A 15325-nucleotide genomic window follows, 5' to 3' on the forward strand; every position below is an offset into this window, starting at 1 on the left:
ATTTAGGATCATTTATATCATTTTGGAGCACTTCTATTGACCCAATCAAAATAAATAAATAAAACAAAAGCAGAAATAAAGAGCTGACTGATTTAAATGAATGTCAGAAAGTGAAATCTCTGTTTGTGTTTATATGCACTAAGAACCAATCCCTGTGAAGTGGGCGGGGTCTGTCACAATACCAGTGCAGAAACAAACAACACGTCTGGATCCGAACAATGAACAGAGAGGCTGATGGAGGCTGATGGAGGCTGATGAATGGCGCTTTTCAATGAAGTGCAGTGGCTGCGCTGCCAATAGGCCGGGTGCAGCTCGCAGAAGAATGAGAAGGTCAAGGTTCCCTGCCTTCAGAAACTCAGAGCTTACAGCTCTGCAAAGAACAGACTTTCATTTACATAAAATTAACTAACAAAGAGAGAGAGAGAGAGAGAGAGAGAGAGAGAGAGAGAGATATCACTGATGACTTCAACATAAGAACCTTCAGAACAGTTCAGACTACATACATATATTTATATATATATATATAGACCTGCAGAACAGTGTATTCCAGTGAGACAGCTCTGAACATCAGACCTAATATAGATATTATTCGCTTTTTGAATGATTTATGATTTATTGTTTGTGGACACTTCTGCTAATAAACGCTGTGAGCTGTATGTTTAATGTTTTACCCACTGCTGATACAGATGTGCAGATGCACACCCCAATAACATCCCTGGACTTGTATGAATCGCTCGTTGACGGGTGACATTGCGTTAATGTTCTTTTTGTGTTAAGCACCATGTTGAAGGTATCCTGCTCAAGGATTCAAGGATTCAAGGAGACTTTATTGTTTCATTCGCATCACATGTGGTACATGAGGTGTATTGAAATCTTGATCTCACGATCCAGTTTACACCCATTTTTATCATGATATAAAAAAAAAAAAAAAAAAAAATATATATATATATATATATATATATATATATATATAAAAACATTGATGGTTATTTTGGTTATTCGTCAGAAGGGCTGAAATGTGTAATACAGTGTGTACAGTGTGATTTACAGGTACAGGTATTTTCCTATCTATTTACACGGCTCCATTTACACGGCCAATTACCCAATCCACTCATCAGCTCTCCCCCTATCACTAGTGATGCTCCAACACCAGGAGGGTGAAGACTAACACACACCTCCTCCGACACATGTGAAGTCAGACTTTTTGAACTGCTGCTGATGATGTAGCATTGCCGAGTAGCATCACAGTGCTAACGCTCGAAGGAAAGCGCAGCGACTCGGTTCTGATACATCAGCTCACAGACGCAGCCTTGTGCTGATCCACATCACCCTAGGAGTGATGAGGGGAAAGAGAGAGCGCCATCTACTGTACTGTACCCACCCAGAGAGAACAAGGACAACTGTAAGAAATTCGAGACTCGATTAGGACCTCCACGCCACCAGGGGGCCCAAAGAGCACTAAGATATCATGATAAAAAATATATTTAAAAAAAAGAACATTGATGGTTATTTTGGTAATTCACTGGAAGGGCTGAAGTGTGTTACGCAGTGGGGGTACAGTGTGTGTACAGTGTGTGTACAGTGTGTGTACTCTGGAGAGGTTCAGGCTTGTTCATTTTTAAAGATAACACTATAATCTACATCACACACATTAATTACAGGTATCTCACGCTATCATTCTTGGTAGTGAAATGTTGTGTTTACAGTCAGACACTGTGTTTTTTGGCATCATGCTCTTACAATATTATGAATATGAGTCATATCTGTATGTTCGCCTGAAGCATTAATGCAGAAATGGATAAAACTCAAATGTTTTTCTTTACTGTTTATCTTTTTAGAGATTTCACATTCCATTATACTTTCTCAGACCTGAGCGCTCGAGTGAAAAACAAACACAGATACTAAATGACCATGCTGACTGAACAACTACAGTACAGAGTATATATAAGTCCAGCTGTATGCTAATTAAACACTGGGGATTCTGGGATTTTGCGGATTTGGGGAAGTTTCAGCCGGTTTGGTCTTTTGCCATCTTCTCTCTATTAAAAATGTAAACAAACCGCAGATTCCCTGAAAGATGAGCTTCTGTGGAACGATTGGCTGCTTTGTGTGATAATTAGCTGATGTTTGTTTTTTATTTGAGTCTGTTAACAGATTTATAAAATGTTTAACTGAAGTGAACATGTTTTGATTATTAAAGTGAAAACAGTAGCTGATAAATCTGTGGTTTTGCGTAATGAAGCTGAAGGTCTTGTTTAGCCAGTTCATCTCAAACTTAAATCAAAATCAAAACTAAAACTCTGGATTTTCTGTTAGAGGTGAATCCCTGGCAGTTTATGTGGTGCGCACAACTTGCTCTGGGCTTGATTAGGTTCAGTGTTTTTCACAGGTTTAAAACTGATCTTGGGGCAGTCAGAGTTTTTGATGGATGAAGCTGATAAAGCATTAATCAGTGAAATTATCACCATTAAAGCTCTGAATCCGGAATCACTTTCAGGAATATCTTTATTTTCACTCAGGAAAACAGTGAGAGTAACATCATTTTCAATGCAGCCGATTGTTTAAAATTCAATAGGATTGAAAAAAATGTAATAAAAATTGAAATGAAGTATTTAATCAGGATAAGCTGCAATAGGGAACTTAAACATAAACATTTCAATAGAAATGACATGACCATTGCATTAGAAAAACAAACAGCCAAACAAAAAGTTGAATAATTATAAATAAAACCATTCATGATAAAAGCATATATAAATAATTAGCATAGTAAAAACATAACAAACACAAATATAAATAATAAATAACAGAAGACGTAAAAAAAGATGTTTCTTTAGAATCTTTGTTCAAAATTCGTGTCAAAAGTGTCTATTCTGTGACAATGTTCAAAAGAGCTCTTTGGGCCCTTTTATTTTTAAGAATGAACATGGCTGCCATGTGTATAAATTAATCGACAGAGTAAAACAGACTGGTTTGTTGATTTGTTTATTCATTTCTATACATTTTCTATGTAGCACAACGGCTACATTCTTTTTTTCCCCAACAGGTTCATTTCTGCATTAAAATGAGCGGAAGTATCTTCACTAAATCATTGTTTCTCAACCCTGTCCTGCACATTTAGTGCTTTTTGTGTTCCAACAGACCTGATTGAGATAATCGGCTCAATAACTCTCTCTTTCAGAGTTACAGGAAGTGTAATGCTACAGCATTAAAAGCTTCTTCTCTAGAGGATGTTCTTATTTTTACCTGCAGTTTGATTATGGTAACCAAACAATAGAGAATACACCTGTAAAACCAGTCGATTGAGTACAAAGGAAATGGTTTTATTTTCACACCGTGGAGGATGTTTATTCACGGATCGTGAATATGCTTGGACACGTCTGAATGGTGAAACTATTCACCACTATAGTGAGGTCAAATTACAAAGTGCAGATTCTTAAATGAACTAGATCTGCAGAGATACAAAGATCTACCACTTAAAAACCCTATAATATAATCAAGAGGAAGATGGATGATCACAAACCATCAAACCACCAAACTGAACTGCTTGAATTTCTGCACCAGGAGTAAAGCAGCATAAAGTTATCCAAAAGCAGTGTGTAAGACTGGTGGAGGAGGAGAACATGATGCCAAGATGCATGAAAAAAACTGTGATTAAAAACCAACCAGGATTATTCCACCAAATATTGATTATTTCTGAACTCTTAAAACTTTATGAATATGAACTTGTTTTCTTTGCATTATTTGATGTCTGAAAGCCATTTCTCATTTTCTGCAAGTAAGAATAATAACTGCTGTAAATGAGAATATTTTTATTTGGAATTTGGGAGAAATGTTATCTGTAGTTTATAGAATAAAACAACAATGTTCATTTTACTCAAACATAAACCTATAAATAGCAAAATCAGAGAAACTGACTCAGAAACTGTGTTCTCTTCATTTTTCCAGAGCTTATGAATTTATGAATGTGTTTTTATGATTTTGAATCATGATTTTAATTGGGCACTTGAGTGCGTATACTCGGGTGTATTAAATAACACGTTATGTCCTGTTTTGTAAAGCAGACTGACTGCTAAAGATATTTGGCTTGAAAAGCTTCACTGAGGTGAAGTGAACAACCTTGTTTATCTGGTTACCACGGCAGCTGTCAGGAGGAGAGATAAACATAGTTGGCAGCAAGTGAAGAGTCAGATCTTGAAGTTGATTTGTTGGAAGGAGGAAAAATGGTTGAGGGTAAAGATCTGCAACATGTTGACGAGAGCATTGTTGTGATGTTTAGATCAGCCAGTTAGAGGCCAGAACACCTAACGGGGTGTTCTTGGTATTCGTTGGTCACTACTTTGCAAAAGTGCTCTAAGAAAGATTGAACTGGGGTCAGGGTCATGGATGCAAATGCTAACTGATGCAGTCGGGGAGCAAAGAATAGTAGAAAAATAAATTACCCCAAATGATACAGAGGCCAAGGCTGGTAACAAAGAAAAAAAAACAAATAAACAAAATGTATCTTAGAAGAGCTAGCAAACTAGATTCAATACTCAGCCATGAGCTAATGCAACAAAGAGGTATTTATACCAACACAGACAGGTGTGGGCAAACAGAAGCTGGGAGAGTGTGAACGCTGTAGCGCCACGTGTAGCGTCAGCAGAGTCCGGAAGGTTCGGTGTGAGTGCATGCTGGGAGTTGGAGTCTATAATGTGTGAGTCCAGAGTCCAGAGCATGCAGACTGAGAGTAGCTCTATCCGGATTGGATTATTTTCTCAGGGGGGCGTCTATGTAAAATATACTTTTACTCAGTAATAAAACTCCTGCATCCAGACTGCAAATGAAAAAACAGGAGGACCAGTTTTTAGTTTTTCTTGATCACATGACATTGCGGCTTTCAGTAGCTCCTCCATTTCCACTCACTGTTGTGTTTTTAACGTGGATCTCCATGGAAACCGTGGCAATTACGGTGCGCAGCAGTGGACAAATATCTATTTTATTAAAGGCGAGGAGACGAAACTCAGAGATGGGCATCCGGACGGGACTAAAATTACCGGAGGAGCACGGAGTTCAGAGAAAAACAGTAGATAATTCAGCCTGTAATTTATTTATCAGAGGACGTCTGAGAAAAACACCTACATGATCGTTCTGGACGGGAATAAAATCACAGAGGATAAAAAAAAAACATAAAAGAGAAAATTACCCAGAACCCCCTGAGAAACTAAACCCTTCCAGATAGGGCTAATGTCAGGACTGACACTCTGGCCAATTCAACACATTTTATAATTTTATTAAGGTGGTATGATATGATATAACTGATTGGTGGTGTGTGATCAGGTTTCTCCTTGATTGTCTGACGTTTATCTCTACGTTCTACGTTTTGGTCGGCTGTAAGTTGACGAGCTGTCGAGCCTTCGGCGACCCTGGGCCTGATCCACCTGCATGGGGTGAGACGGGTGGATATCAGGTGGCGGAGAGCCGGGTGACTTGAGACGAAACACTTTCTCTCACCACAACACGAAACCCCCCAGCCTCATCCCCCCGGACTCCTCTGGAGCAGCACCTTAAGAGATTTTCATCACCTCTCTTCAAGAGAAACGTTAGAGCCTTTTGTGGTCGCTAATACCCGAGACGTCCATCAATTATTGTTGGGAATCTGAGAGAGCGCTAATCAAGGTGACGGAGGATTACCGAACCCTCCGGCTGACCAGTCTTTTAGCTAATAGCATTTAGCCCGCACAGAAACTTACACCATGTAAGAATGCCCCATAATCACCAGCCGATCCCACCCCCCACCACAGATATCTGAGTTAATAATTATACTCAGTATTTGGTGCAGTGGGTCCTTTACAGTCAGTACAATCCCGTTTAACTCAATGGACTTATTAAGAAAAAATAACAGGTTATTTAATTTACCGAATAGTGTAAACCAGTGGGTACATTTTTGAAGGGCCAAGTATTTACTTTCACATGAGCCATTAACCTCCAGGGTACAGTGTGTTTAAAAAAAAAAAAAAAATATATATATATATATATATATATATATATATATATATATATATATACACATATATATTTAAAGCTAAACAGAGGGACCCTTAAAATAGGGGAAATTGTAGTTTTACTCTAACCCAACTGTGGTACAGCAGTGGTGGAAGCATTCATAGAGAATTTGGAATTTGAAGCTTGTGGGTTCAGAACCGGATACATATATATACATATATATATGGGCTTCAGTAGGAAACATATGCTGAACAAATATGTTGCACAGTTGGCTGCATGTTGGCTGCATGTGGCTCAGAGGTCAAAAGCCATGACACACATTAAATGCGACGTCTAAAGTTACACCAGATATGGCTCACAATGCACCTGCTAAAAAAAAGTATGTAATGAGTACTATGAAGTACACTTTTAGTTTAATGTAATTCAGTAAACTTCTAAAATACTTATTTACAAATATACTTTTGTACATTTTTAGCAAAAGCACAAGGCTATCCTTTAGTAAAGAGACACTTTAGATCAAAAAACCTAGATATCAAACTAGATATTCCACAATTATGAAACACAGTTTGACTTTCAACCAGTCAGAGAGCGGCTGTGCTGGAAACAGTAAAGGAGGAGAGATTTGAGACGTGGATTTGAGACGTGGATTTGAGACGTGTCCAGGCATGGAATCTATATCAACAGAATAAATCAACAACACAGAAACATCTCAGTTCTCTAAAAACAAAAAACATAGATGATAACAGCTCATGATTCACAGTGATTGATGTATTCTAACAGGTTACAGTAACACTGAGATCAGATCATTAGATAGAGTTAGGTTTATCTGTATCTGATCAGCGTTTCTGATGAACACGTCGGCATGAAGAGAAGTTTAAAACCTCAAACCTAAAAAATGCTGCAGGTTGGTATGAACTTCCTGGTAAATCAATCCTGTTTTAGTTCCTCTTTTCAATAGTTTTCAAAAGGCCTGGCAGTTCATTTTATCTTATTTCAAAGAGTCAAGCTATATTTATGTGTGCTATTTCTTTAACTCTTATTAAACTGTATTTACAATTATTATTGGACTTTTTTTATCAAAATATCAGCCATCGCAGCTTTCACACTTTCTGGCAAAAAGAAAGGAAAGTGACTCATTTTATGCTGATTACGTTGTTTCTGTTGCTAATTATCAATTAGTTTCTTCAAAATTAGATTATTTATGTTAATTTTGTAAGATTTCATAGATGAACACTAATTTTAAACATTAAAACACAGCTTTTACCCAGTGTCCTCTGCAGTGGACAGGTATACAATAATACTGTATACCAAGGTATTAAAACACTAAGAAAAAATAAATGAGCACTTAAAAATTATGAGTTTCTTCGATTTTACCAAACTAAAAACCTCTGGAATATAATCAAGAGGAAGATGGATGATCACAAGCCATCAAACCACCAAACTGAACTGCTTGAATTTTTACACCAGGAGTAAAGCAGCATAAAGTTATCCAAAAGCAGTGTGTAAGACTGGTGGAGGAGAACATGATGCCAAGATGCATGAAAAAAACTGTGATTAAAAACCAGGGTTATTCCACCAAATATTGATTATTTCTGAACTCTTAAAACTTTATGAATATGAACTTGTTTTCTTTGCATTATTTGAGGTCTGAAAGTTCTGCATCTTTTTTTGTTATTTCAGTCATTTCTCATTTTCTGTAAATAAATAAATTTGGAATTTGGGAGAAATGTTGTCTGTAGTTTATAGAATAAAACAACAATGTTCATTTTACTCAAACATAAACCTATAAATAGCAAAATCAGAGAAACTGATTCAGAAACTGAAGTTCTCTTTCTCTAAATGTTTATTTTTTCTGGGTCTCTGAAGGTTAAAAGGAATAATGAAAGTCTGTTGAATGCTGATCAGCTACTCGGCTCAGATGTGATGCTGAAATAATAAACCTGAGGAGGGACTGAAAGCCCTCAATTAGTCTGATTAGCTGTTAAACAGCTCAGTTTCTCAGAGCTCTACAGTGTTAGAATTAGTGAGGCAATATGATATGTTAGCGTGATAAATTACAGCACAATGTGCTGATCTGAGATCAGAAAACGAGTGAGAGATCAGATAAAGTGAGAATAAAAATAATTCTGCACAGTTCGAGTTTCAAGAGCCAATCAAAATGTGCAAAGTGCAATGAATTATTATAAATTAGCTGCAATTAATTTTAAATTAAATCTGTTTATTAAAAGCTTAATAAATAACTAATAATCAATGGACTGAAAAAGAGCAGATACATTTAAAAGAGGAAACCTCAGCTCAATGTTCACATACAGAAATACTTTATGCTACCTGTCATACACACCTGTTTTAAATATTAAACTGGTTTAGTTAATTATTGCTAATTTAGTTAAAAATCATTACCTATACAATTTTACACAAATGTTTGTGCAGCTTTGCTTAAATTATGTGTTGTTGTTTAGAAAATGTGTAAAATATGTTCAAATTCTCCACAAAAACACACTTCTTAACTTCTAACACACTTTTCAAGACATTAAATAACACAAATAAATACAAACATAGGGCCCTATCTTTCACCCTGAGCAAAGTGTTGTCGTGATGCTCATCGCTATCTTACACTCCGCCAACAGTCTATTTTCACACATTCCTCCTGCCTTGTTTAAACAGCAGCAGAGCTTCTGAATATATTTACACTGAGAATATTTCATACAAATAACTAATTTCGACCAATTATACATTCTGTAAACACTAGAGTAGAGTAGAGTAACTGCATTATCTGTGGAAAACCATGATACTCTTTTTTCTTTTGTCATTTTTATTAAAAAATAATTACAATCAGTTTTTCATAGCTTTTATGAAATGTAACACTAGTGTTTTGCTGGTAAAAACAAAATGAAATAAAACATAAAAATTATAATTGATGTGATGCAAGTACTGATTTCTACAAATACAGCTCTGGAAAAAAAAGAGAGCACTTAAAAATGATGAGTTTCTTTGATTTTACCAAATTGAAAACCTCTGGAATATAATCAAGAGGAAGATGGATGATCACAAACCATCAAACCAAGCTGCCTCTTTTTATATTGAATTTGGGAGAAATGTTGTCTGTAGTTTATAGAATAAAACAACAATGTTCATTTTACTCAAACATAAACCTATAAATAGCAAAATTAGAGAAACTGATTCAGAAACTGAAGTGCGACCTTCATTTTTTTCCAGAGCCCAGATACATAGTAGATACATAGTACAATGCAGTTTCACAAGATACAAACTTGTGTCACTCCCTTTTTTTTTTACCTTACTATCTATATAACATATTAAACATGCAGAACGTTCAGCACATCCTTGATATGATACAGTTTTTTAAGAAAGTTTATTTCTGTAGTCTTAACAGCTTGAGTTCATGGTTTTCTCTACTGTTTGTTCTTTGCTGCATCAGCTGTTTTTGTCGTAGGCAGATTGCAGTGGCGGCCAGAAACATGCATACGGAGAACACCATCATCCCCAGACCACAGAGCAGGATGAACCACGGCGGCTCCGTGCACTGCTGCACCGGCTCGTTGACGGGTTCTTGAGGCGGCTGCACTGGTGCTTCTGAGGTTTGGGACAGGTACTGAGGAATGTTGGTGATGTGGCACTGCTCCAGCGTCTCATTGACCAGCAGGTTGATCCATACTGTGGTGTTGAGAGGAGCTGGTTTACCTCCATCGCTCACTACGATGAAGAGGTGGTGCATTCCCTCATCGCTCCCCGCCAGTCGCCCCACCAGCGTGATGTTCCCTGAACGGCGGTCGATCTCGAACAGCCTCGGCCAGGCCGGCTGCCTGCCTACGATCTGGTAGGTGATGTCTGAGTTCATACCCGAGTCCGAGTCAACGGCGTAGATCTTCGTGATGGTGCTTCCCGCGCTGGTGCTGGGGGACACGGTGAAACAGGACAGGTTGCTGCTGGGCAGGATGACTTGGGGACAGTTGTCGTTGACGTCCTCCACGAAAACAGTCACCGAAGTTGTTGAGGAGCGTGGAGGACTGCCACCATCCGTCGCCAGCAAAAGGAACTCATAGCGGTCCTGCTTTTCCCGGTCCACTTCTGCAGTGCATCGAAGTGACAGTTGAGAGACGTCCACGGCGAAGGGGACGTTCTTGTTCAGAACTCTCACGTCTACCACTTTCCCGTTCTCTCCATCATCAGCATCCATCACTCCAATCTTCCCCACCTGAGCTAGAAGTGGAATGCTCTCAGAGACGAAGAAGACGAAGTGTGGATTGAGGAAGGTGGGCTGGTTGTCGTTCAGGTCCAGCACATTTACGGACACGGACACCAAGGCCTCCAGAGACGGGGAGCCCTGATCCTTGGCAAGAACCGTGAGGACATACGCACTCTGTCTCTCTCTGTCCAAAGGCTTTGATGCAGACAGCACGCCCGTCGCTTCATCAATATTAAAGAGGTGAGGAGACTGAATCAGCCGGTACGACACTTCGCCGTTGAGACGGCTGTCTGCATCGGTTGCCCTGACTTGTATCAGAGACACGCCGGGTTTATTGTTCTCCTCTATCTCCGCCTGATAGTGAAGCTGCTGGAACTGTGGGGCATTATCGTTCACATCTTCAACCGCCACTTTGATCACTTTCCTTCCACGGATTTGTGTGCCCTGGGCTTCGCTTATAACGACAGTAACGCGATAGTCGCTGCACAGTTCAAAGTCTAGCGGCTTTGATGTTGAAAGCAGATAGTTGCCTCCTTGCTCTTTCAGAGTGAATGGCACGCTGTCTGCCTCTAAGGACAGAACTGCTTGAATGCTTGAGGTGTCTCTTAGCTCCAAAAGGGCCAAAACAGTCGGGGGCTCGTTCTCTCGTAGCACTATTGTTTGATTTTTATACTCTGCCACAAACTTGATCTCGATGGAGGGCTCCAGGTTTGCCACCGGTTGCAGGTATACGGTTACCTGCGTAAGTGCCGCAGGGCAGTGTGGGCTTTCTGCCACAACTTTCAGCACATGTTCCTCTGAGGATTGTAGCTTCTTCACATCCACAGCTAAGCTGATTTCACCTGTGACTCGATCTAAGCGGAAGAGGGCTCTGGCCTTTTCAGATACTTGAGGGTTGAAGGAGTAGCTTATCTGGGCGTTGGGGCCGAGGTCACGGTCTGTGGCCTGAACCTGGCAGACTGCTGTTCCTCGGGATGCTCCTGCTGGCACTGTAGCTGTCTGAGGATGATCAGAGCTGAACTGTGGGCAGTGATCGTTAACATCCAGCACTGAGACGATGAGAGACACCGTAGAGCTGAGTGACGGAGAGACGCCGCCGTCCACAGCGACGAGAAGCAAGCGGTGCTCGTCTTGAGCTTCCCGGTCCAACTCCTTTTCTACGACCAGTTCTAGAGCAGATCTGTCGAGAGCCACGCTGAAGAAACTTAGAAGAACTCCTTCAGCTTCTTCTAAATGGTAGCTTATCTCTCCATTGCTGCCAACGTCGTCATCCCGAGCTTCGTCGTCCAATAGGAGCCTTGTCCCCACGGCTGCATCTTCAGGAATTTTTAAGTGAATTTCATCAGTTTCAAAATAAGGAGCATTGTCATTAATATCCTCCACAACCACAGTGATCTTCACCACCTCCTGATCAGGACCCACCAGGGCATCGTCTGAGATGGTACAGTCCCTGTCCTCCTCCTGTGATGGACACAAGGCCTCGCGGTCAATTTTCTTCTCGGTGGTGAACAAGTCCCCCGTTTCCTCGTCCACTCTCAGATATCCTCCACCCAGCAGCTGGTACGGAGGGGAGTATTCTCCACTCAGAGAGCCTATCTTAATTCCCTCCACCTGCTCCTCCGGTGTCGAGAAGGGCAGCGAGTGGCATATGATCTGCCTGACAGATGCCACCAGAAGCACCCTCTACAAACAGAAGCAGAGGAAGAGATTAGCAGACAGAAGAAAGCAACACCCCTCTTTCCATATGAAAGTTTAACTACAATTACTCAATGTTTAACGCCACCATACTCAGCTGAAGCGTCACTCAAATCAACAATACGAGTTACGAGTGGTTATGATGAGGAAACCACATGATATCACATCATATATATAATATCAGGGTTCATACACTTTTTTAACTATTACATTCTACATGACTGTTTCAGGCCTTAACATTAAATTTTAATGACCATATGATCTTTAAATCATGCAGACACTTTACACATTCAGATCATTGAGTCTCTGCTTTATATTAGTCTGAATGAAGCCAAATAGAGCAATAAATCATCATTTTTCTTTCACTGAGTGAACTTAAAGTTATATTTCAAGATGAGTAGGACCCTACGCAGCCAGATAGCTAATGCGAAGTGACATGATTGGTTTGCGCAAACATTAAATTATTTTTTAAAAGCAAAACAGCTTTTCTCAGTAGATAAACTGAAATACAAACATTTGTAGAGAACATTTCCATGAGTTTTACAAAAGTTTCGGGATATTTTTCCATTTTCCAAAATCTATCCAGGCCTGAAATCTTTTTCTCTCTATCAAATTCCTACTTCATACATGTTATTCAATGGTAATTTAATAAAATATTATATACAGTAGATTTGGTAAGGGGGGTTTAATACTAGGGTCCTGAAATCACATAAATAGTTACACATATGAAGGTGTTTGGTAAAAGGGTTAGATTTTGTGTAGATTTGTGATCTACAGAGAGATCTGTGTGTAGATTGAGGATAATGCACAAAATCCTTTTTTATAGATATTTCTGTCAAAGTATAACTTGATACAGGATGGAGCTCTGTATGTGTAAACATGAGGTCCTGTCACAACATTTACTATAAATATATATATATATATACATAATAGGTCCTTTAGATTAGGCAGCTGTTTTTACTATTTTTGTTTAATTCTAGTTTAATTCTGCAGGTACACCTTTCCCTTTTTTCACCTCGGACTACAAGCTTCAACTCACAGGTCATATTCTGTTGTATTTTGATTACTGTGTGAACAGCAAATCTTACAGTAGATAAGCCTCTGTTATTCCACCCATGCCGTGTCCTTCTAGATTGAAAGAGGTCAAAAGAAAATTCCCAATAACTTCCTTTAAAAAAGTAGGAGTTTCCATAACTCTACACAAAAAGGAATCATTACAATTATCCACTGAACCTCTATGGCATCAATTCTATGTTTGGGAGCCTGGGAGTCCCTGTGGATAAAGCAAGCTTAAATATTTATATTTTGACTTTTGATAACAAGCTGATGATTTGATTTGTAATATATATTATATTATATACCACATATAACAAAGTGGTTTGTTGCATGAGGGCAACGTCATTTGACAAAGGGTTAAAATACAAAAAGGCTTTGTGTTATATTGATTATTGGCTTATTAAGAATGTTTCCCCTTCAGAATATATCATATAAAATATCATGAATCATCACTCTGATACAAATATATGTATATATTTTAAAGAAATTACCTTCTAATACTATTCTGACTTTAGTTTAGTTTATCCCTGGAGAAATATAGAGAAATATCATGAACATTATTATTTTCTTTTATTTTTGCAGCAGATATAATTAAATATAAAGCATTATTTACCTAGTATGCTAATATAACAACACTAAACTACTACAGTTTGTGAGAGACTATATAAGTGTATCTACAGCTGCTGCTGCTGCTGCTTTTATCTGGTGAACTTCACTAATGTTCACACTGAATTAAACACGGACTTTAACCCCTGATCTCCTGCTCTCTGTTCAGCAGGTCAGAACACAGAGAAAGACTTTAAATTTAATATAAACAGGTTATAATAATAATAATAATAAAGTATATAATATGTATTTAAAGGTATAAGAGAGAAGTTGAGCAGGAGCTCACCTGTAACAGACACGCCAGGTTCATATTTCCCAGATCCTGAACCCATTCTCTCCTCGCTGCACCTCCTCCTCCTCCTCCTCCTCCTCCTCCTCCTCCTGCTGCAGGAGCTCCGTCTGAGCTGAGTTTCAGAGGGAGGAACATTTAAACTCCCTCACAGCTTTAAAGAGACACCCTTCTTCTGAGGAAGAGGGACGGACTGGTTCCTCCACATTCCCAACTTCTACCCGTCCTCCTCCACAGTTCTGAGGAACTCAACTTTAACTTAATGTTTAATCTCTCTCTCTTTATTATTAACATTTTTATATGCTGGCGTTTTTAGAGAAACAAGTTCATACCATTCAATAGTAATAATACAAAATAAATAAAAATAAAAATACAAAAATAAAAGTATAATTAGTAATTTGGTTTATATACTTTAAACCTTACACTAGATAAGCCTCTGTTATTCCACCCCTGGAATAAGACATACAAGGAAATAAAATACATATAAAACTAGTCAAATTAGTCTTTTATTAGACTTGTATTGCCCTTCTTTTGTTCTAGTGTTAAAAAGCTTTTAGTTTTTATTTCAAAATATATTTTAAATAACTGATCAAGATAAGATTATTATCAACAGAAATTGTTACACATTTAAAACTGACTAAAAAAAAGTTTAGGTAACTAAACAGTTTTTTTTCTAGTAAAGTAAACTTATTTTTTATTTGTGTATATTTATTTATTGATTTATTTATTTAACTCAAATAATGCAAAGAGTTCAGAAATCAATATTTGGTGGAATAACCCTGTTGGTTTTTAATCACAGTTTTTTTTAATGCATTTTGGCATCATGTTCTCCTCCACCAGTCTTACACACTGCTTTTGGATAACTTTATGCTGCTTTACTCCTGGTGCAGCATAAAAATATTTGTAGAGCTTCCTGTGTATATTGTTTCAAAATGTTTATATTTTATATTAATACTGTATATATCAATTTAAAAACTATAAAGTAATATTTATATTTGTCCCAGATAAGCTATGGTAGACGTCCATTATTTTCATTTCTAAATCTTTTATCTTCTAAATCATCTTTTAAAGAGCATAAAATGTTCCTGCAGAGAGTCTGAAGAAGTGGGAGTATAATGATGGGAATATGAAGCTCTATATCTATAAATATACTAGTTATATATCCAGCCTCTGTGGGGTTAAATTCCTGTTCATTAACTCTAAATATGTGTTCTATTAAAAGAGCTTCAGCTGCTCAGTTTTAATCTAATTAGAGTTTGGAGTTTTTTTAGTGTCGCCACCTTGTGGCCGGAATATCAGGGGTCTGAACATCATTTTATAAAAATCCCTTAAACTAATCCAGCCTGGCTGTTATACAGATTTTACAGTATAAAATTACTTTAACATATTTTTTAACAACTCTCAGTCAGTTAAACGCAAAGGAAAATATCTGTGTTTATGTTCTGCATTTTTTCCTAAAACTCTCTGTTTTTACATCAAGGAAACTTTTAAAA

General features: G+C 38.0%; 1 protein-coding gene and 1 long non-coding RNA gene across 2 annotated transcripts in view; both read right to left on the bottom strand.

The window, feature by feature from the left end:
* LOC125804795 (uncharacterized) overlaps positions 1-15325 on the bottom strand; it is a 376893-nt gene that overhangs the window by 33959 nt on the left and 327609 nt on the right. The gene's annotated exons all lie outside the window — the stretch shown is intronic.
* Positions 8514-13985, bottom strand: pcdh20 (protocadherin 20). The gene is made up of 2 exons (XM_007228430.3): positions 13830-13985; positions 8514-11869 (listed from the first exon to the last, which is right to left on the bottom strand). The coding sequence occupies exons 1-2, from the start codon at positions 13968-13970 to the stop codon at positions 9353-9355; spliced, it is 2658 nt and encodes an 885-aa protein (XP_007228492.3). The 5' UTR covers positions 13971-13985; the 3' UTR covers positions 8514-9352.

This window comes from Astyanax mexicanus, chromosome 10 (assembly GCF_023375975.1).
Source record: "Astyanax mexicanus isolate ESR-SI-001 chromosome 10, AstMex3_surface, whole genome shotgun sequence".
NCBI lineage: Eukaryota > Metazoa > Chordata > Actinopteri > Characiformes > Acestrorhamphidae > Astyanax > Astyanax mexicanus.

Excerpts from the sequence above, each read along its gene's own strand:
- pcdh20 (XM_007228430.3), bottom strand. The coding sequence starts at position 13,970 with ATGTTCCTCCCTCTGAAACTCAGCTCAGACGGAGCTCCTGCAGCAGGA. Across the intron at positions 11,870-13,829 it reads ACCTGGCGTGTCTGTTACAG|AGGGTGCTTCTGGTGGCATC; the intron begins GTGAGCTCCTGC and ends TTCTGTTTGTAG.